The 16,420-nt window shown below is 42.3% G+C and overlaps 1 protein-coding gene across 4 annotated transcripts in view; it reads left to right on the top strand.

Moving 5' to 3' along the window:
* The window catches only part of DCBLD1 (discoidin, CUB and LCCL domain containing 1), a 49,045-nt gene that overhangs the window by 19,105 nt on the left and 13,520 nt on the right, over positions 1 to 16,420 (top strand). For 3 of the 4 annotated variants that reach the window (XM_030002205.2, XM_041119985.1, XM_030002221.2), the window contains exons 3-7: positions 7,941 to 8,078; positions 8,645 to 8,696; positions 9,418 to 9,490; positions 11,210 to 11,343; positions 16,128 to 16,168. In XM_030002205.2, coding sequence (XP_029858065.1) covers positions 7,941 to 8,078; positions 8,645 to 8,696; positions 9,418 to 9,490; positions 11,210 to 11,343; positions 16,128 to 16,168 — 438 coding nt within the window. The remainder of the gene's footprint in view (positions 1 to 7,940; positions 8,079 to 8,644; positions 8,697 to 9,417; positions 9,491 to 11,209; positions 11,344 to 16,127; positions 16,169 to 16,420) is intronic. The other variant, XM_030002216.2, reaches the window with a different exon arrangement.

The following is a 16,420-nucleotide window of genomic DNA, read 5'->3' as shown; positions in this document are numbered from 1 at the left end:
TGAATGTCGGTATGCGTACAAACTTCTGTTGAGGAGTGTATGTGAAGCTTAGAAAATTGGTCAGAGGCAAAACACTAGATTATGTGCGTAAATATAAAATCAGTGTAAACAAGTCTTCAGATGACAAAGTATTGTTTTCCTTTCAGATTTCTCCCACGTGTTGTCTTTACATTTAACTGTGATTCATTCATCGTTACAACCTTCTGCTGGGATTCATACAGTATAGCAAGGAGTAACTCAATTCATGTTTGGGGTATTTATGTTCCATGCAGTAAGGGGAAGCTGTTATATACAAATGAATGGATTAATTGATTTACGTTAGCCTAACATTGATTTCTTCACTTTTGTAAGTCAGTGACTACAGATTAGACCACTTAAATGCAAGTTTTATTTTTCAGGGCATTCCTCAAATTTTGTAGACTGACAGAAGAGTACTATGAATCTAATTCCTTCCTGGAAAGCACGTAGTGGTGTTGTGTATGCTGATCTACTGAAGCCTTCCCGCTTAACTGGGACACAAACGTGACAGTACAGTTCTTCTCACCTTTGATAGTTCTCAGCTTTGATGGACCTGTGAAGGCAGCCATTGCATTTATATTTCTCCAAGATTGCAATCAAAAGATCATAACTAAATTATTTTAATGAAGCTCTAAAACTGGAGACATAAAGTGGCTGAACACTGTATCTCTGGGTTATTACTCTGCAGGCTTTTTTCGTCAGTGTTCACTGGAGGAAAGAACCTGTAGCAAGCCTTTTCTTTCAAACTGTTACCTTTGTATCTAGACTTAGATGTGAAAATATTAATCATAAGTCAGCAAAGGTAGTCTAGCACCAGTTTTGGTGAAACTGAGTCACCTTTGTCTGACAAACCTTTAAATATTAGCACAGCTTTGCACGTGTTGTCTCTAGGAGAAATAAATAGATGATCATGTTCTATTTCAAAGGCATAGTTGTGCACTGGATGAAAATATGGGGGTTTTTTGTCCCACAAAAGGAATCTAGAACAAAAATTAGTATGAAGTATGAGCTCACAGTATAGACAAGGTGCAACCTTTACTGAAATGCTCTTCTTCTTGAGTTAATTGCATTATCTGAGCATATTAAAAATACTGAGCTCTGAATAAGATCTTCTGATTTTTTAATTAGTTAAAGGGATATGTGAAAACAAGATTAACCATGTGGGCCCTGTAGTTCTCAAGAACAAAACTTGCACTACTTGTGAAGGTGTAACAAATCTTTTAGAAGTTAGACAGGAACTGCTTTTAGGTAGCTTCTTTTCATGTCTTTATCAGATTTCTGTACCTCTTTTGACCCTTTTTTCTTGCTTTTTTTCCCTCTCTTTCCCCAACTAATGGCTTAGTATTTTTTTTTCCCTTAATTTTGTGAGATGATCATCAGTCTTGACTGGAGAGATGGAATAAAGAAGACATAAGTGCCTACTTACTTCTCCATTCACTTGTAGTCAGTAGGAGGTTGACGTGTTCCTCTGGGGTGGATGTCAGATCTGCTGAGTGACTAGTAATAATTTGGAGAGTTACTGCAGTTATCTTGTTCTTGCATAATTTACAGCCGGTAACTAGTGTGAAATAGAGAAATTACTGAAAACGCTTTCTCCTCCCTGCACCCAGTCACTAAGGGTTGTTAGACAAATTGAGCATTTACTGATGTGTGAGTGTCTGATGGCTGCTGAGAGAGTGTGCGCACGCGTGTGTGCGCGCACGCGTGTGAGTGTGTGCGGGTGTGCAGGAGAACCAAGTGCCTTCGGATGCCTCCTACCTGTCATTATGACTTGAGGGGATTCATCGAACCAGTCTTGCCTTATTATGTATTGTAAGAGATGCCTTGCTTGAATAAAGGGTGTGTCCAGGTTTCTTTTTCGCCCCTCAAAGGAAACTTGTTATTACAGTATTGTTTCTGGTATTTCAGGAAATCCAGGGAAATGCCCAGACAAGTTCTCGCTGAAGATCAAGTTGAGCAGTTTCTTAACAGTCAAAACTCTTCTAACAGTTGGGTTTCGCCTGAGTGGTTGCAATATCCTGAGGTTTCAGCTTTGGAAAGATGTATGCGACAGAGAATGTCTGCATTTGTTTTATCAAATGAACTCTTTTTTCCTCTTAGCTGCACAAAGTGTACTGTGTATTTTTCTGTGGTTTTTGTTAAACAGCTACAGTTCTTTACTAATGATTCCTAACTGTTGCTGTGCTTCTGCCTTTGGGTTTGGCTAAAAACCACAGCCATGTTAGAAAGTCGGAGATCTCACCTGAGGTCAAGCAGGCAGACCTACAGCCTGTGCAGGTGGCCCAGACCCTCCCTTTTAAAATTGTAATTACTTCTCCAGCCTGACTCTACTTGGATGACTTTTTATTTCCTTTATTGCAGTCTTTGGCAACACTTTGGAAACGTTAACTGAAAGTTATGTTCGCTTTTTTCCTAAAACGAGAAATGCTTACCACTCAGCCTGAGGTCAGACTGTGTTGCACAGAGTTAAATGTTGAATAACCAGCCTGTCTCATCCTGACTGCTCTGTCAACTCATATCTACTGAGTATTAAACACCACCTTCCCCACGTCCTGCAAAGAAGGACATAGAGCAGCACTTTTCATCTCCTGGCATGTCCTTGCAGGGTGACGCTGGTTATCCCTGTGCATGTGCATGGCAGGGTTGGAGCGAAGATCTCTCTCCTCTTCTCCTCTTCTCCTCTTCTCCTCTTCTCCTCTTCTCCTCTCTCTCTCCTCTTCTCCTCTTCTCCTCTTCTCCTCTTCTCCTCTCCAGGGAGGAAGAGTTACTGCTTATGAAAGTTGAAGCATTTGTGCGAATGTGGGATGGAGATGAATTTCAAGAATGCAGATGTTTTCATACAACAGATCCTTGCTGGTTTTGTGAGCTGTTTGTGAAAGACTTGCACTCTGGCTGAGTTTTTAGCTCTGAAGTGAAACAAGCATAATCCATGTTCATCACATCCCCTGTTCTTCCCCAGCTGCTGAGGTACTTCCAAATTGCTTTATTTGAGAAAAGACTACTGACTATAAGGATCACAATTTAAAACATTGTTTTCCCAAACAAATGTGTTAGGAAATTATAATCTTGGAGAGGCAGATCCCTGGGATCGTTGCTACACCTTGCTCACCAGCCATGGCTTAGTCTGCAAGTAAAGACAGAAAAAAAGGGAGAAGATTCCCTGTTGAACAGAGGACATCATGAGTTGATATCTAAACGAACCAAGATTCCTAAAGACCTCTGCGAATGTCAAACTGCAAGTTTCTAATGAATTTGAGGGATTTGAAAGCAGAACGAGCATAGTGAACCAGACATGCGATAGCTAAAGAGGGAAATAATTGCTTTTAAAAGGAAGTAAAGCCTTACAGAAGAGGCAGAAAGTATTAAGAACTACAGAAACAAATGGCATGTAGGCATTGCCAGCTGGTGTGAGAGAAGAGAGTCCTCTAGGCACAGCGCTTCTTAAGGGAAGTAGAAAAAATAAAGGAACATAATTCAACAAAGCAGTCTCAGGAAATATGCCAGAGCCTGGTTGACAGTAGAAGTAAACTAGACCTCATAAAACCAGACAATGCTGTAAAGATCATCAGATTTGCAAAACAACACTATTATGAAAAAGACAAAAGCAGTAGACTATTGCTAACATTTAAAAAATAAACAACACGTAAAATAGTCTCTTCAGTCTCCAGAGGAGCCAGCCAAAGGATATCCACAAAACAATTTACCATGTATCTTACAGGATGTTAATACTGCTTGGAGACAGTGATTCCAAAGTAAAAGTATTTGATTTAAGCCACCTAAACCATACCAACAGACCAGAAGTTCTGGACGAAAGGCATTAAATGTTCGTTTAATAATAGAGAATATTAAATTAGGTACATTTGAAATTCCTAGGCCCCTAATAGCTCTCCTGCAGAATTAAAAAAAAATAAATATATATATTAAAGAATCTGGAGTGAACAGACGGAACCACAGTTGGGTCAACTCATTAATGAGACACTGAAAGAAGAAAAGGCCCTGGCATCTAGATGTAACAATACTGAAATATGGAGAACACCTACTCAGTTTCATGACATGTAACACATCTGTTTATTAAATCAAACTCTTTTCTTTGTTCTTAGTAAACAAACCAAATAATCCTGCCTACCTACCCCAGCAGAGCTCCAGCCGAGTCTCTTTAACAGGAAACAAGGAGAGAGATCAGCATTCATGACTCATTTTTCAAGCCGAATATGCAAAACAACCCACCTCACAACTAACATTAGAAGATGAAAAACTGATAACGTGATCTGGCAGTTCTCAAAAGGGATCTTAAAAAACTTTTGGCTTAGTCCCACGTTTAGGAATTAAGTATTTGTCCAGAGTCAAGTCCAAATGCTGCAGTAAAAGTTAACAGGGCCCTGTAAGCAAGTTTCTTGTTTTCATGCCAGACACAAACCAAGGCTTTCTCCATCATCCCTCCTCTCTGCTATGGTTGTACAGTATTCATATAGATAGCCTGGGGAAATCAATAAATCCTAGGTGGAACGGACAGAGAAGACTGGGAGCACATATGAGGTTTAAAAGTAGATGATAAAGTAGTATTTTTGTCACCTCAAGTGGAAAATACGGACTAGTAAATACAGCTTTCAGATGAAGTCTAATGTCTACAGATGCTGATTGGTTTAATCTTCTAATGTCTATAAAATCTCACAGTATCTGTATTCAAGGTAATAGGTAAGTCAATGGAGAGCAAATCTACTAGGTGTTACTGTGTTATATAGAAAGTGCATCTATTTCAGGCACGTCACAAGATGAAATGCAGGGAGCCTGGGAGACTATCCTTTCTCTGGCTTTACAACATTAAAGGAAATGGAGGACTGCTGTATGGAAGTGCATAGGAAAGAGTACATGTGGTTAAAAACAAAGACGTTATTCTTCTCAAGAAAATTAGAAAACAGATGAAAGCATAAAATTCTCTGATCAGTCAAAACTGAACCCAAAGAATTGTCTTGACCCTTAATCGGTTTTGTTTTCTAAGCATCGCTAGTTGTCCCCCTGGGGAATTTCTTGGAAGACCGCCAATGTAAAATAAATTGATTAGGGGGAAAATGAGAATTCGATGTTAAAAAGGCCACTCTGCAAAAACTTGGCAAAATAGAGAGAGGTGCTGTTAAACCTAAAACAATATTATTGGGTAAATTAAATCAGAAAGGTGCTTACACAGGTCATTTTAAACACAATAAGCACTGAAAAGAGTGGAATAACAGCTTTTCCTAAAGCCAGGCTGCACATGTCTCTAGTTCTTTCAGGAAGTAAAGAACCTTTAAGCCAAACCGGTATCTGATCGGTTTCTCTAATAACAGCAATAGAGGGGTGAGATAATGCTTATACTTTTTTCTAAACCCTAACTCTTAGCACTTATTTCTGTATTTGATAGCACGGAACTAAACTCTGCTGGATCTCAGGCAAGTCTGAAGACCTGGCAGTATAGTGCTCATATGGTATTACCTGAATTATTGAGAAGAAACGTGTTGAAATATTTTGCAAGGCTTTCTCACTTTGCAACAGAAGAACAAGTGAATGTTCTGTAGTATTAATATATGTGGGTTTCCCCCTCTGCCCCCCAAATCTATGCAGAGAACTGACAAACTTTTGGAAAATTTTCCTTCCTTCAGTGTATACTCTTTCTTGCTTCTATATCCTTTAAGGAATTAATCCTAAGCCCCCTTAGTTTTGAGCTACCCATGGGAGTCTCTCGGTACACCAGAACTGTTCTTGGCAGAAGATAACCATAGCCTGGTAACGCTTCTTGGATTTATTACTTAACAGTAGGCACTTGTCTTCAGGCGTTACGTGCTGATGTCTTAAGCTGATTGTTTCTGAATTTTTGGCTTTCGTTTGGATTATACAACTCTCTGTGTCTAGACTTTTTTATTTTATTTTATTGTTTTTTGCTTATGACATGTGTGATTTGTTTGTATAATTATCTGGAACGTATGTAGACTTGCTACTGGAGGAGACACATAGCCCAGATCCAGCCAGTGTGTGGTTGAGTGAATCAGCCATCTAAATTATACCTCCAGAGTAGATAGGTCACTGCCAGTCGCTGCGAGGGAGAAAGCCAAAGAGCGCTTGTGAGAAAATATGTAGAGACAGTCCCTGAGAGAAGAAAAGGACTAAAGCTTTCTCAGGTGTTTTATTTTGAAGAAATGCAATGCCTCCCTGTCTTCTTCCCCCTTCTCTCTCTTGAAAGAAAAATATCTAAGTTAGCACTTTACTTCTCCCACTGCAATCTGACACAAAAGACCTTCTCAAATAAATCACTCGTGCAGTTGTCTGGTATGACACAGTGTCAGATGCTGTCTTTTTGATAAGTTCATTTCCTAAGCAATTTGTTTAACCCTTTTTATAGACATTGTTTTCTCTGACTAAGTCATGAGTCATTTTCAACACACGAGTACTCCAGGGAAATGTCACACTCGTCGCTTGTTTCTCTGCCTGCCTGGCTTTGCCGTATGATTTTTATAAGCCAAAAGACAGAGTTCCTCCTTTGCTTTGTCCCATTCTGCTGACAACTGGCTGGTTTTGGTTCCAATTGGGCTACTCTATAGGCTGATCTTATAGATGTTATAAGGCCAATGAAGCATTTGGGAAAGACCACCCCAAGAGTGTCAAGCAAAATGAAGAAGCTCTTAGGAGCCTGCTAGGAAGGGTACCACTCATCAAATTTGTGTCGTGCTGTGACTGTAATTTCTTGTATCTATCTCAGATGTCAGTTCCAAGTTGCCCTAAAGTAGCCACCACCAATAAAATGAGGTTGTCTAGGAAAAATCAAAGTGACCGTTTTTCATCCCTAGGACTTGCTTTAGGACACAAAAGCTGTCATTCACCTCAACAGAACAGATGGGCTGGTGGCTTATAAAGGGTCTTGCTTGTTTTTTCTCTTGGGGAAAAAAACCTGTTTGCCATTTTACAAAAACCTCTTCTTAGCAGTTTATGTTGTAAACGTCCTCATAAATTCAAAAAAGTGTACCCAAACTGCTTTGGATTTTATGTGGCACCTGTGCCTGAGGGCAGCCGTGGGTAAGTGTTTGCACCCAGGTGTGGTGACACAAGGCAAGAGCAAAGACTGTGGCAATCTCAGAAGAAAGCTCCCCTGGGGAACTGACTTCTGAAGAGGCAAATGTAATTATTAAGAGTTCTGGGCAGGCCTGCTGTCACAAGAAAGGAGTGTCCCAAAGACTGTTCCAAGATACTGCAGTTGGTAGCTATAAAACTCTTATCTAATTCAATGTAAAAGTGCAAGGCTCTTGTCTCCCTGTCCCACCCCCTTCATCTTCCCCTTTCCCTCCCTCTTTTTTTTGTTTAAAACTCTAGAGACTTGAACCGTATACTTTAATGGTCTGATGATGTTTTTAAAGGGAAAATAAATTAAGACATTTTCTGACTAAAGTGGTACTGCCGTGTAGTACAATTTGGCTTGTGGCACACGGCTCCTTGAAAACCAAGTACCCTGTTTGTGATCTTAATCTGTCTTGAACGGCTGCTGCGCTACAGCAGCATGAGCTGTACGGTCTGGAGAGTTTATCTGGGGGACCCTGTGTAGATCCCTTGGATTGCCTTTGAATGTTCTGTTCTTTTCTCTAATGAGTTACTGCTGGTTGTAAGCATGCTGTACTTCAAAGGCTGAAGGACATTAATCATTCTCTTAAGGATTATGTGATGAGAGACGTGGATGCTAGACTTGCTGCCATGGAGAGACAATTGGATCCTGGCCACTCCTTGTCAGGGTAACTTTGGAGCTCGTACCCGTAAAGGACTGAAGCCAAAACCCTTTTGTCAACATTTGGATTGGTACTGAAGGAGAATGAGCGTGTTATGAAACTCTTCACTAATCATGAGAATATTCCAGCCTAACTATGTCATCTAAACTTTTGAAATCATCTTTGTTCTGTCTGTAGGGCCATACTGTGGTAACGTGATGCCCGTCCCCAAAGAAATCATTCTGGATAGCAATGAAGCGACTATTCACTTTGAGAGTGGATCCCACGTGTCAGGACGAGGTTTTCTGTTGTCCTACGCCAGCAGTGATCATCCAGGTAAAGTGAAATCCAAAAGTACTAAAGGATTAGTGGCGTAGTCCCCCCTATTTCATTACCTTCTTTACACACACAGAATTTGGCCCAAGTGTTTGGTCCTAAATATTTCCAGATTACCATGAACCATGTTATTTTTAATAGCATGTGTGCAAGAAGCAGTTGTAATATTAACCAGATATAATAGCTGCTGAAATCTTACCGAGACAATTTGCAATACAGGCCCAGTGAACGAGAAAATTAGTACCTTCTCCTTGAAGCTCCACTGTATTCTGGGCTCCAGCATCTACCACACAGTGATAGGATGAAGGGATAGGAGAGATTAAGATTTGATTCCTACATTTAATATTCTGGGGGTCTATGCAACTTTGTTGAAGGTGTAAGACATAAGAAGAGTAGAAGAGGGAGATGAAAAGAATGAGGGAAAACCATAGCTGTTCCTTTCTATCTAATACAATTGTTCAAGTATTATACAGAGAGGTCTTTAAATGTAATTTCACGTTCAGCCAAATATTTGTCTGTATTTCTACAACCTGCAATGGGGACTGACATTTGTAAACTTTTCACAGATCTAATCACATGTTTGGAACGAGCAAACCACTACACAAAGGCTGAATACAGGTAAAGAGGGTTTGCAGCTCTCCGCTCTGGCTTGCTTTGCTGTAACTGTCTTCTGGTCCCATGCTAGAAAATGTCATATAAGGCAGGTACAGTCTTGGTTTTCTGGGGAAGTGAATTTGTTTGAGCTCCAATGCTGTAACAGTCTAAGGGATGGAAGTCTGTGGCCCGGAAAAGTGCGGGAATGGAGTTATAGAGCTCTCAGCGATTCTCGTTAGGGCATACATATACATGGTATATGTAAAAAGAGATTCCACTTTGAAATTCAAAGTAGCCTCAAATTCCAGTGCTTCTCCTGAGAGCAGATCACGTCCTAGCTGATACAAGATTATCTGAGGACAAGCTATAATTTCTTGGTTCCTTGAACTTTGTGATAGGATTTGAAATGGTAATAAATCGTGCTCTTCTGGCTGCTGTCTGGATGTGCGTGTAGGCTTATCTGGGCTGTGCTGAAAACTTGTGTGGTAGCATTTCTAGAACAAGAGAATTAAACAGAAATGCCCTTGCAAAACTGCTTTTCTGGTTCTTTGTGTGCTGCTGTGTGCAGTCCACTCACGAACTCAAGGGCCTGTTTATTTACCTCCTCGACTCACTAGCAGACCATCAGCCAGAACTTACTGCTAAAACGTTTCTTGGTTTGAGAGCATTTCTTTTGTACGAGTTTGTTTCTGTGTATCATCACTACAGTTCATATTTTAAAGAAGCTTCTCTTCTCTCACTACAGCAGATACTGTCCTGCTGGCTGCAGAGACATAGCAGGTGACATCTCTGGGAATGTCGGAGAAGGATACAGAGATGTAAGTACACAGGATAATGAGGGGAAATTTATAAAGACAGAAGAGAGAAGCGTAGCACAACTTGGTTTCAACTTTTGCTGTTTGACTTTTGTCAGTAATTCTACCCAGCTGTGTTAGATAATACCTTTTATTATCAGTATATGAGTATGTTATCAGTATATAAGCACATGGAGACACTTTTCAAACAGACCAATCAATTATGTGAGAATAAAGTCCACCGATTGTCAAATATACCTACTGACTTGTGGTTTCTGGCTTTCCGGAAAAACCCTGCATCGGGTTTGTCCCTCTTGAGGCAGTGCTCACGGCTGTACTAAATATTCCTACGACTTCAGCTTTTACTTGTTTGGAGTCCATGCGTGTTTCTTTTCTACAGTTATCTCTTGTAGGAAAAAAACTACATTTCAGTAACATGCAGGTTTTCTTTATGATTATGCCTGCAGTATCCCAGCAATCTGCTCTGAGACGAAATAAATATTATACACTGCCTAATGACATCCCACTGATAACCATCAACCTCTTGGGTTCTTTCAACCCAACCTCTTGCTCATTCTTTAAAGTGAAGAAGTTGCCCGAGTGGTTGCATTTATCCACAGTTCACATCACACAGTGCTCTCCTCCCGTCATGCCCGTGAAATCTTTACATCTTTCACAGTGGAGTAAGTTTAATCATACCACTGAAGTAAAATCCCACCCTATCACAAATATAGCAGTTGCTGAGTTTCCAAAAAGTCAGTGTTCACGTTTAACCTGTTCATCCAGTTATTCGAGCACGCCGCTCCAGCCTGGAAAGTGGCAGAGCTGAAGAAACAAAGAAATGCCATAGTACATTCTCATTAGCTGGAGTTATTCCTCCCCTTCGTTCGGGTGGTTAGGAAAGAAAAGCATCACATGGCATGACCTCATGCAGATCTTATCTGCGCTGAGGAATTTTTGAAAGACATTTTCCCTCCACCTTAAAGGGGGATTCAGCTTTTCTGATGGGAAGAACCCGCGGGGGTCCCCTGGAGACCTGCTGCCTTTGTGTCCCCAGCCCTCCCCGGAGGGGACAAGCCGGCACCCCAGCTTGCAGGGTGGCAGTAGCCCAAACTGGGTCCGTATGAAGGAGACCAATCTCTGCCAGCAGCCCCTGGGAATGTCTCCTTTGCACCTTTCTGCTGGCCTTTCTCGGCTCTGCCCTAGACCAGTGGTACGTTATTGCCACCTATTTGGCACACAAGTTGTCCTGCCTGTATTTTTCAGCGTTATCCAATACTGGCAAAGGGGTTCTACTTAAAACCCAGCAGCAGCTAGTCAACACATAGCCAAATCTCCTAATGTATGCCATGACTCAAATCCTAAGGCACAGTAATAGACAGGTCTGCCTTCAGGCAAGTCTATCAAGTAATTATTGTTTTCTCTTTGCAAAGAAGAGTCGCCTTGCCTTTGACTTTGTTTTCCTGAGGAGTGACACAATACTTATTAGGTTAAAATCTTGCAGCACCTTCTCAGAAGCAGATTATTTGCTTTGTCATTTGAAAAAAAAAGTGACTTTCAGAAATGCATTTTTTTTCAAAGATGACTGCTCTTTCTCTCTCCCCTGCCTCTTATTCCTCTTGAGCCTTTGCCGGATTTTATGAGCTGTAACACCTGTATACTAGTGGCTTGGAAGTGAAAGCATTAGCCGTTTGTCAGATTGATCCTCTGAGCTTTGGCTTCTGACGGCTTTCTGCCTTTCAGACCTCGCTGCTGTGCAAGTCGGCGATACATGCAGGCGTTATCGCGGACGAGCTGGGCGGTCAGATCAGCGTCACCCAGCAGAAGGGCATCAGCCGCTACGAAGGCGTCGTGGCCAACGGCGTCCCCTCGCACCAGTGAGTACCCCCTCGCACCAGTGAGTACCCCCCTCACACCAGTGAGTACCCCCCTCGCACCAGTGAGTACCCCCCTCGCACCAGTGAGTACGGCTGCGGCGAGTACCGCTGGCGGGGCTGGCTCCGGGAGCAGCCCCCCCCAGCACAGTGCGCTGCCCAGATCAGCAGAAGCAGGTGGGGATGCTTTTTTGGGGAGGAAAAGGTGTTAGGTGTGAGTCTAGGGGCTTTGTTTCTACGGCTTTATTAAAATGGTGTTGGCATTGGATATAGGAAAATGTTCCAGGTTTTCAGTGGCTATGCCATGTAGAGTGGTATTTTCTTTTTTTTTTTTTTTTTTCCTCCTTCTATTCCTTCCAAAACATATTTGCAAATTACTTTGTTAGCAGATACATGAAAGTACAATGTTCTGCAACAAACACCTTTAATCGATGTGCTAATAAATCATGATAAATTCATGTTAAAGTTTAAAAAAAAGCTAGGAAGAATGAATAAATAAAAAGTGCCATTAAGCCATAGGGGATTTCATGAACAACTTCTCAAACATTGTGCTTTTGACATGTTCAGAGTTTTTCTCTTTTAGGATATTTATAGCAAGGGTGTTATATTTACCACTTATCTTCTGACTTTTAATTGTACTGTTGTTGAAGTAGAAATAAATCCTCTAATCTCTATCCAGCACAGTAAGCCCTTCCAGCAACTGCCTCTGTGATTCTTGCTGGTTTATATTTTTTAATTTTCAAATGTTATCTGGATTTTACATGAGGCTTTTTTTTTGTAGGAAGGGAAATCTCCTCAGTCCCATAGCCTATGAGAGCTAAGGGAATATGTCTTTTTTATACTCTTTTCCTGTTTTTCCCATGATTTCTCACACCCTCTGGACAATTTTACAATCATGGTTCCATTCATGAAAAAAAAAAAACCCAACATCCATTCGGTCTGTTGCTGTGCTTAAACTCCAGCAGAGATTGAAATGCTTTATATATAATGGCACTGGAGTATACAAAGCTGTGTAGCCTGTAGACCACTAGCCGAAGGCCCGTAAAGCCTAAATATTTTCTATTTTTCTTGAAAGGTAATTGCCAAAGAAAATTAATATAAACTTGTTGCAAGCAAAGCAGGACTGAGAGCTCAGCTCAGGCACAAAGCCCCTCCATAAAACAAATAATACAAATTCTTTCCATCACACATGCCAGCTTAGGGAAACCCTAAATTAAATATTTTGTGCCTTATTGAAAGACGTTACAGAACCATTTACATGCATTTGTATGTTCGTGATCCTTGAGAATCCCAGAAGGAGGAACTCAGACAGTAGCGCATGAAATGTTATAATGAAAGGCAGCTGGGATTCCCATTTGTATTTTTTTCACCGTACAAGAGCCAGTGGGCAACGAATGAAGCGTATAAGACAGCAAATGTACATACATGTGCTGGGGGAAAACACTGTTTGCATAATTAATGCATCACCTTAACTGCTGAGCGTCCTTTTAATGTAGCCATTCGCAAAATATCCTATACCTTTCACGTGAGTAACGGAAATACCCAGAGATGCAAACTTGTCTCTATTACATCAAGTGGGGGAACTCCCATTTACTTGAAGGAGAGCCGAAACGTGCACTTCCAGGCTGAAGCCAGCCTCCGGGGCTCGAATTCAGCCCGTTTAATGTGGGGCCCCTGAGAGAGGAGTGCAGCCCCCTTAGCTCTCCTGCACACCGGGACAGACGGAGGCACTCCTCCAGCACGATGCACTTCTCAAAGGGACTGAATTGCTCCCAGGAGACAACCGTCGCTTTCTACAGATTATACAGGGAGCCATAGGTAAGCGGGCTCATAGCGGGTGGGATGCCTGCAGACTAGATGGCACGGATTTTGAGAAAAAATGGGAGCGTGAGCACAGCGCTTCCCGCGATGCTTCTGCTGCTCCTGGCAGCTGGGACAACCCCGGGCGCAGACGAACTGCTGGTGTGAGCCCATTATCCCAGGAGAGGGAAATTGGAGGATGCAGGGAAATCCTTTTATTTCAAAACACAAAAAAGCGTTCCTAGAAACAGTGGGCCTATTTCCTAAGAAGATGAACCCATGCATTTCATGCTTTATAAAGGCTTTTATGAGAGGTATTTCCAAAGCTGCATGGCTTCCCTGTCCTCGGGGTACCTACATGCTGCAAGAAATTCCTGCGGAGCAGCCAGTGCTGGTGAGAAAAAATTGGTGCTTGGACAGCAGTGCTTTAAGAGCTTTTTAGACGCCCTTACATAAAAGCTTACTCAAGTTTTTAAATTCTCATTTACAGTGGATTTCAGTATTAAAGGTTTAAATTATTTAGTGACTTCAGCCAAAACTGATCTCATCAAAAGCTGCTGCGGGAGTGCATTGAGCTGTTAAATATCTGCGTTGTAACGCGACGGTGGACTTACGGCTTGCTCGCTCACCAGCCCGCAAGAGCTGACCCTGGCCTCCCTGAGTCCATTTTTCAGTGCGCTTGTTACGCTCCAGCATCTGTGAGTTTTTCAGTTCTCATGATCCATGCCTGGACCTGCACCCGCAAATGCTGTAATGGAGATCAAGTGGCTGGATTTATTGGGCAGTTCTGATACCCCAGTACAAATATATGGGGGTTTAACTTTGTAATGTGACCTGGCCTGTGACTGTATGTCTGCGCACGTGAAACCATTTGTCTTTGAAAATGCAAGAGACCGCACGCTTGTGAATTGTGAAAGATGAGATTTGGGGTTAACCTGCACCGCTTATAAAAAGCTTGCTTGAGACCAACTCTGAAAAAAAAGAAGTATTTGATGCTAACAGAAATTTATTACGGGAAGCAGCATCCTTTTTTGGCAGAGCCACCGGCACAGGTCTCCCCTGCAGTCCCGCCACCAGTACTGTTGGCTAGACAGGATCCTGAAGGTTGTCAGGAAAATGAGGAGCACGGGGCGATGCCATCCCTTAGAGGACAAAGTGAAATTTGTGTGATGAATGCCACCTGTCACATTAGGAAACTGATGAATTACCACTTACTGAATTAGTTTGTCCTCTTCAGTGACTTGCAGAATTATAGCAGAAATATTTCAGCTTGATTTCATAGCTTTATAGACCTTAGAAATGCTAACCTCCTCCCTTTCTTTGCTAAAATTGCAGCTCTCTATTTGAAAGGGATCTGGGTGACTTTTTTATTGCAAAGCGTTATCTCATAAATAAGCATTCGAGGAGCGCTGTGATTTCTGTTTAGGGTAGGTTTTACTGATCACCACGGGGTTTTATTTTCTTCTTTTCTCTTGAAACGGATTGCTTTGTATCCACTAAGAAAGCAAAAAATTGTTTTGGCTGTAATGTCGAAGTGGTTTGAAGGGAGCAGAGCACATCTGATCGCCCCTGAGGATTGCCTGGGGGGGGGAAGGTGTGGGAGGGAAGGCGGGCTTGAGTTTCTCCTTCCAGCTACTCTACCGCCTACATGCCCAAATAAATCAGCTCCCTCCCAGTGCTCTCCGTCATCTCTGAAGGGCTTCGTTTGCCTGTAGTTATTAGTTTTCCCTCAGTGACAAAAAGAAGCAGCGTTTTTATTGCCCTTGACGTGGGACCGCTTTCCTATTCCCTGTTTGCGGTGCTCTCGAAACATACAGCCGTGCGCACCGCTGTTAGCCCACGGGGGAAATTTTCCTGGCCAACAACAAAGGGCAGCCTGAAAGGGAGCTGTCTTGACGCTGAAGTGCAGAAGCTGTTTCACTGCTCAGTCACGCCGGCCAAGGCTTTTGAAAAGGGGCAAGTGATGCGTGCAGCTAATCGCAGCAGCAGCGTTGAAAGGGTCAGATTTTCAAGAAATCCAAACTAATTTCACGTTAAAACCTAGGCTTTTATTTTCATTAGGCGGAGTCATCGCTTCTGGAATGAAACCTCAGGGGCATCTCAGAAAGCGGCTCCATGGGAGGCCAAGGAAAGCTCAGCTTTCCCTCGCAGTGGTGATTTTATCTTGTCCTGCATTGTGCAGGGTTGTATGGAGTGGCCCAAGAAAAGGTTCTTCTCCTGAAGCAAAGCAGCCTGTGTCAGAAGGAGGAAGAAAAGGGGAGCCATAGATGTTAATGGAGCAAAAAGAACCATTCCTGATGGGAGGTGGTGGTGGCGGTTCTAACAGAACTGGTTGCCACCCAGGTTAAAACAAGGAGTAGTTTTCGTTCAGTCCGGCTAGGATACACCTGCAGCCCAAGTAGGAACGGCCAGAGTCGGCATGGTTTAGTCACCATCACGCGTAACTCTTTCACGATGCGTAAGGCTGGATTTTCTTCAAACTAGACGGACTTAGACTAATAGGAAGTCATGGGTTCCAGTGCCCTGGGTCTAATTTAAGCCACTGTAGGTGAGAAGAGACCTGGTCCCGGTGCTGGAGCAGTGCACCGCCGGTAGAGCCGGCCCCGGTTAGCTGTCCCGATCCCGGCTCTTCGGGATGCTCTGATGTTGCTGGTCTGAGGAGGAGCAGAGGGGGAAAGCTTTCCCGCAGAGGTACAGAGCCTGTGCAGAGGAGAAAAGCAGAAGCATGCAGCAGGAGTAACAGGCTGATGGGACGGGGAGTCACTTTAAAGCATAAAAAATGCTCAAAACCATTAAAAACTGATCTGAATTCAGTCACGGTGAGAGATGTGCAGGAGTGCTTTTAGTCGGGTCAGTAACCAGCCAGCAAAGTAAGTGGCTATCTGGCCAGAGATATTTTGGTAGATAAAGAGTGATTCTGAAACTGTACCTCGGCATTCCCCTGACCACCACCTGAAAGGCTGAATTACCTTTTTCTTTTCTTACAGCGGTTCGCTGTCAGATAAGCGGTTTACATTTACTTCAAATGGTAAGAATAATGGCTTTATTTTTAGCTATTCAAATTTTACCCTTTTATTTAAGTATTTTCTGTATAAGTTTTGAACAGTAATCAGGAGAATGTCAGGCTGTGTCTAGGAAGGATATTTTAGGACAGCAATTTTTTAAAATTGGCAAGTGAATAAAAAAATTGAAGGAATGTGAAGTGAGCTAGAAAAAAATCACAGAATAGGAATAGGTCATATGCACATAGACGAGAAACAGAAATAGTATTCTGCTGTTA

The sequence above is a fragment of the Aquila chrysaetos genome, chromosome 2 (genome assembly GCF_900496995.4).
Source record: "Aquila chrysaetos chrysaetos chromosome 2, bAquChr1.4, whole genome shotgun sequence".
NCBI classification, from domain to species: domain Eukaryota; kingdom Metazoa; phylum Chordata; class Aves; order Accipitriformes; family Accipitridae; genus Aquila; species Aquila chrysaetos.
This window is presented reverse-complemented; position numbering and strand designations above follow the sequence as displayed.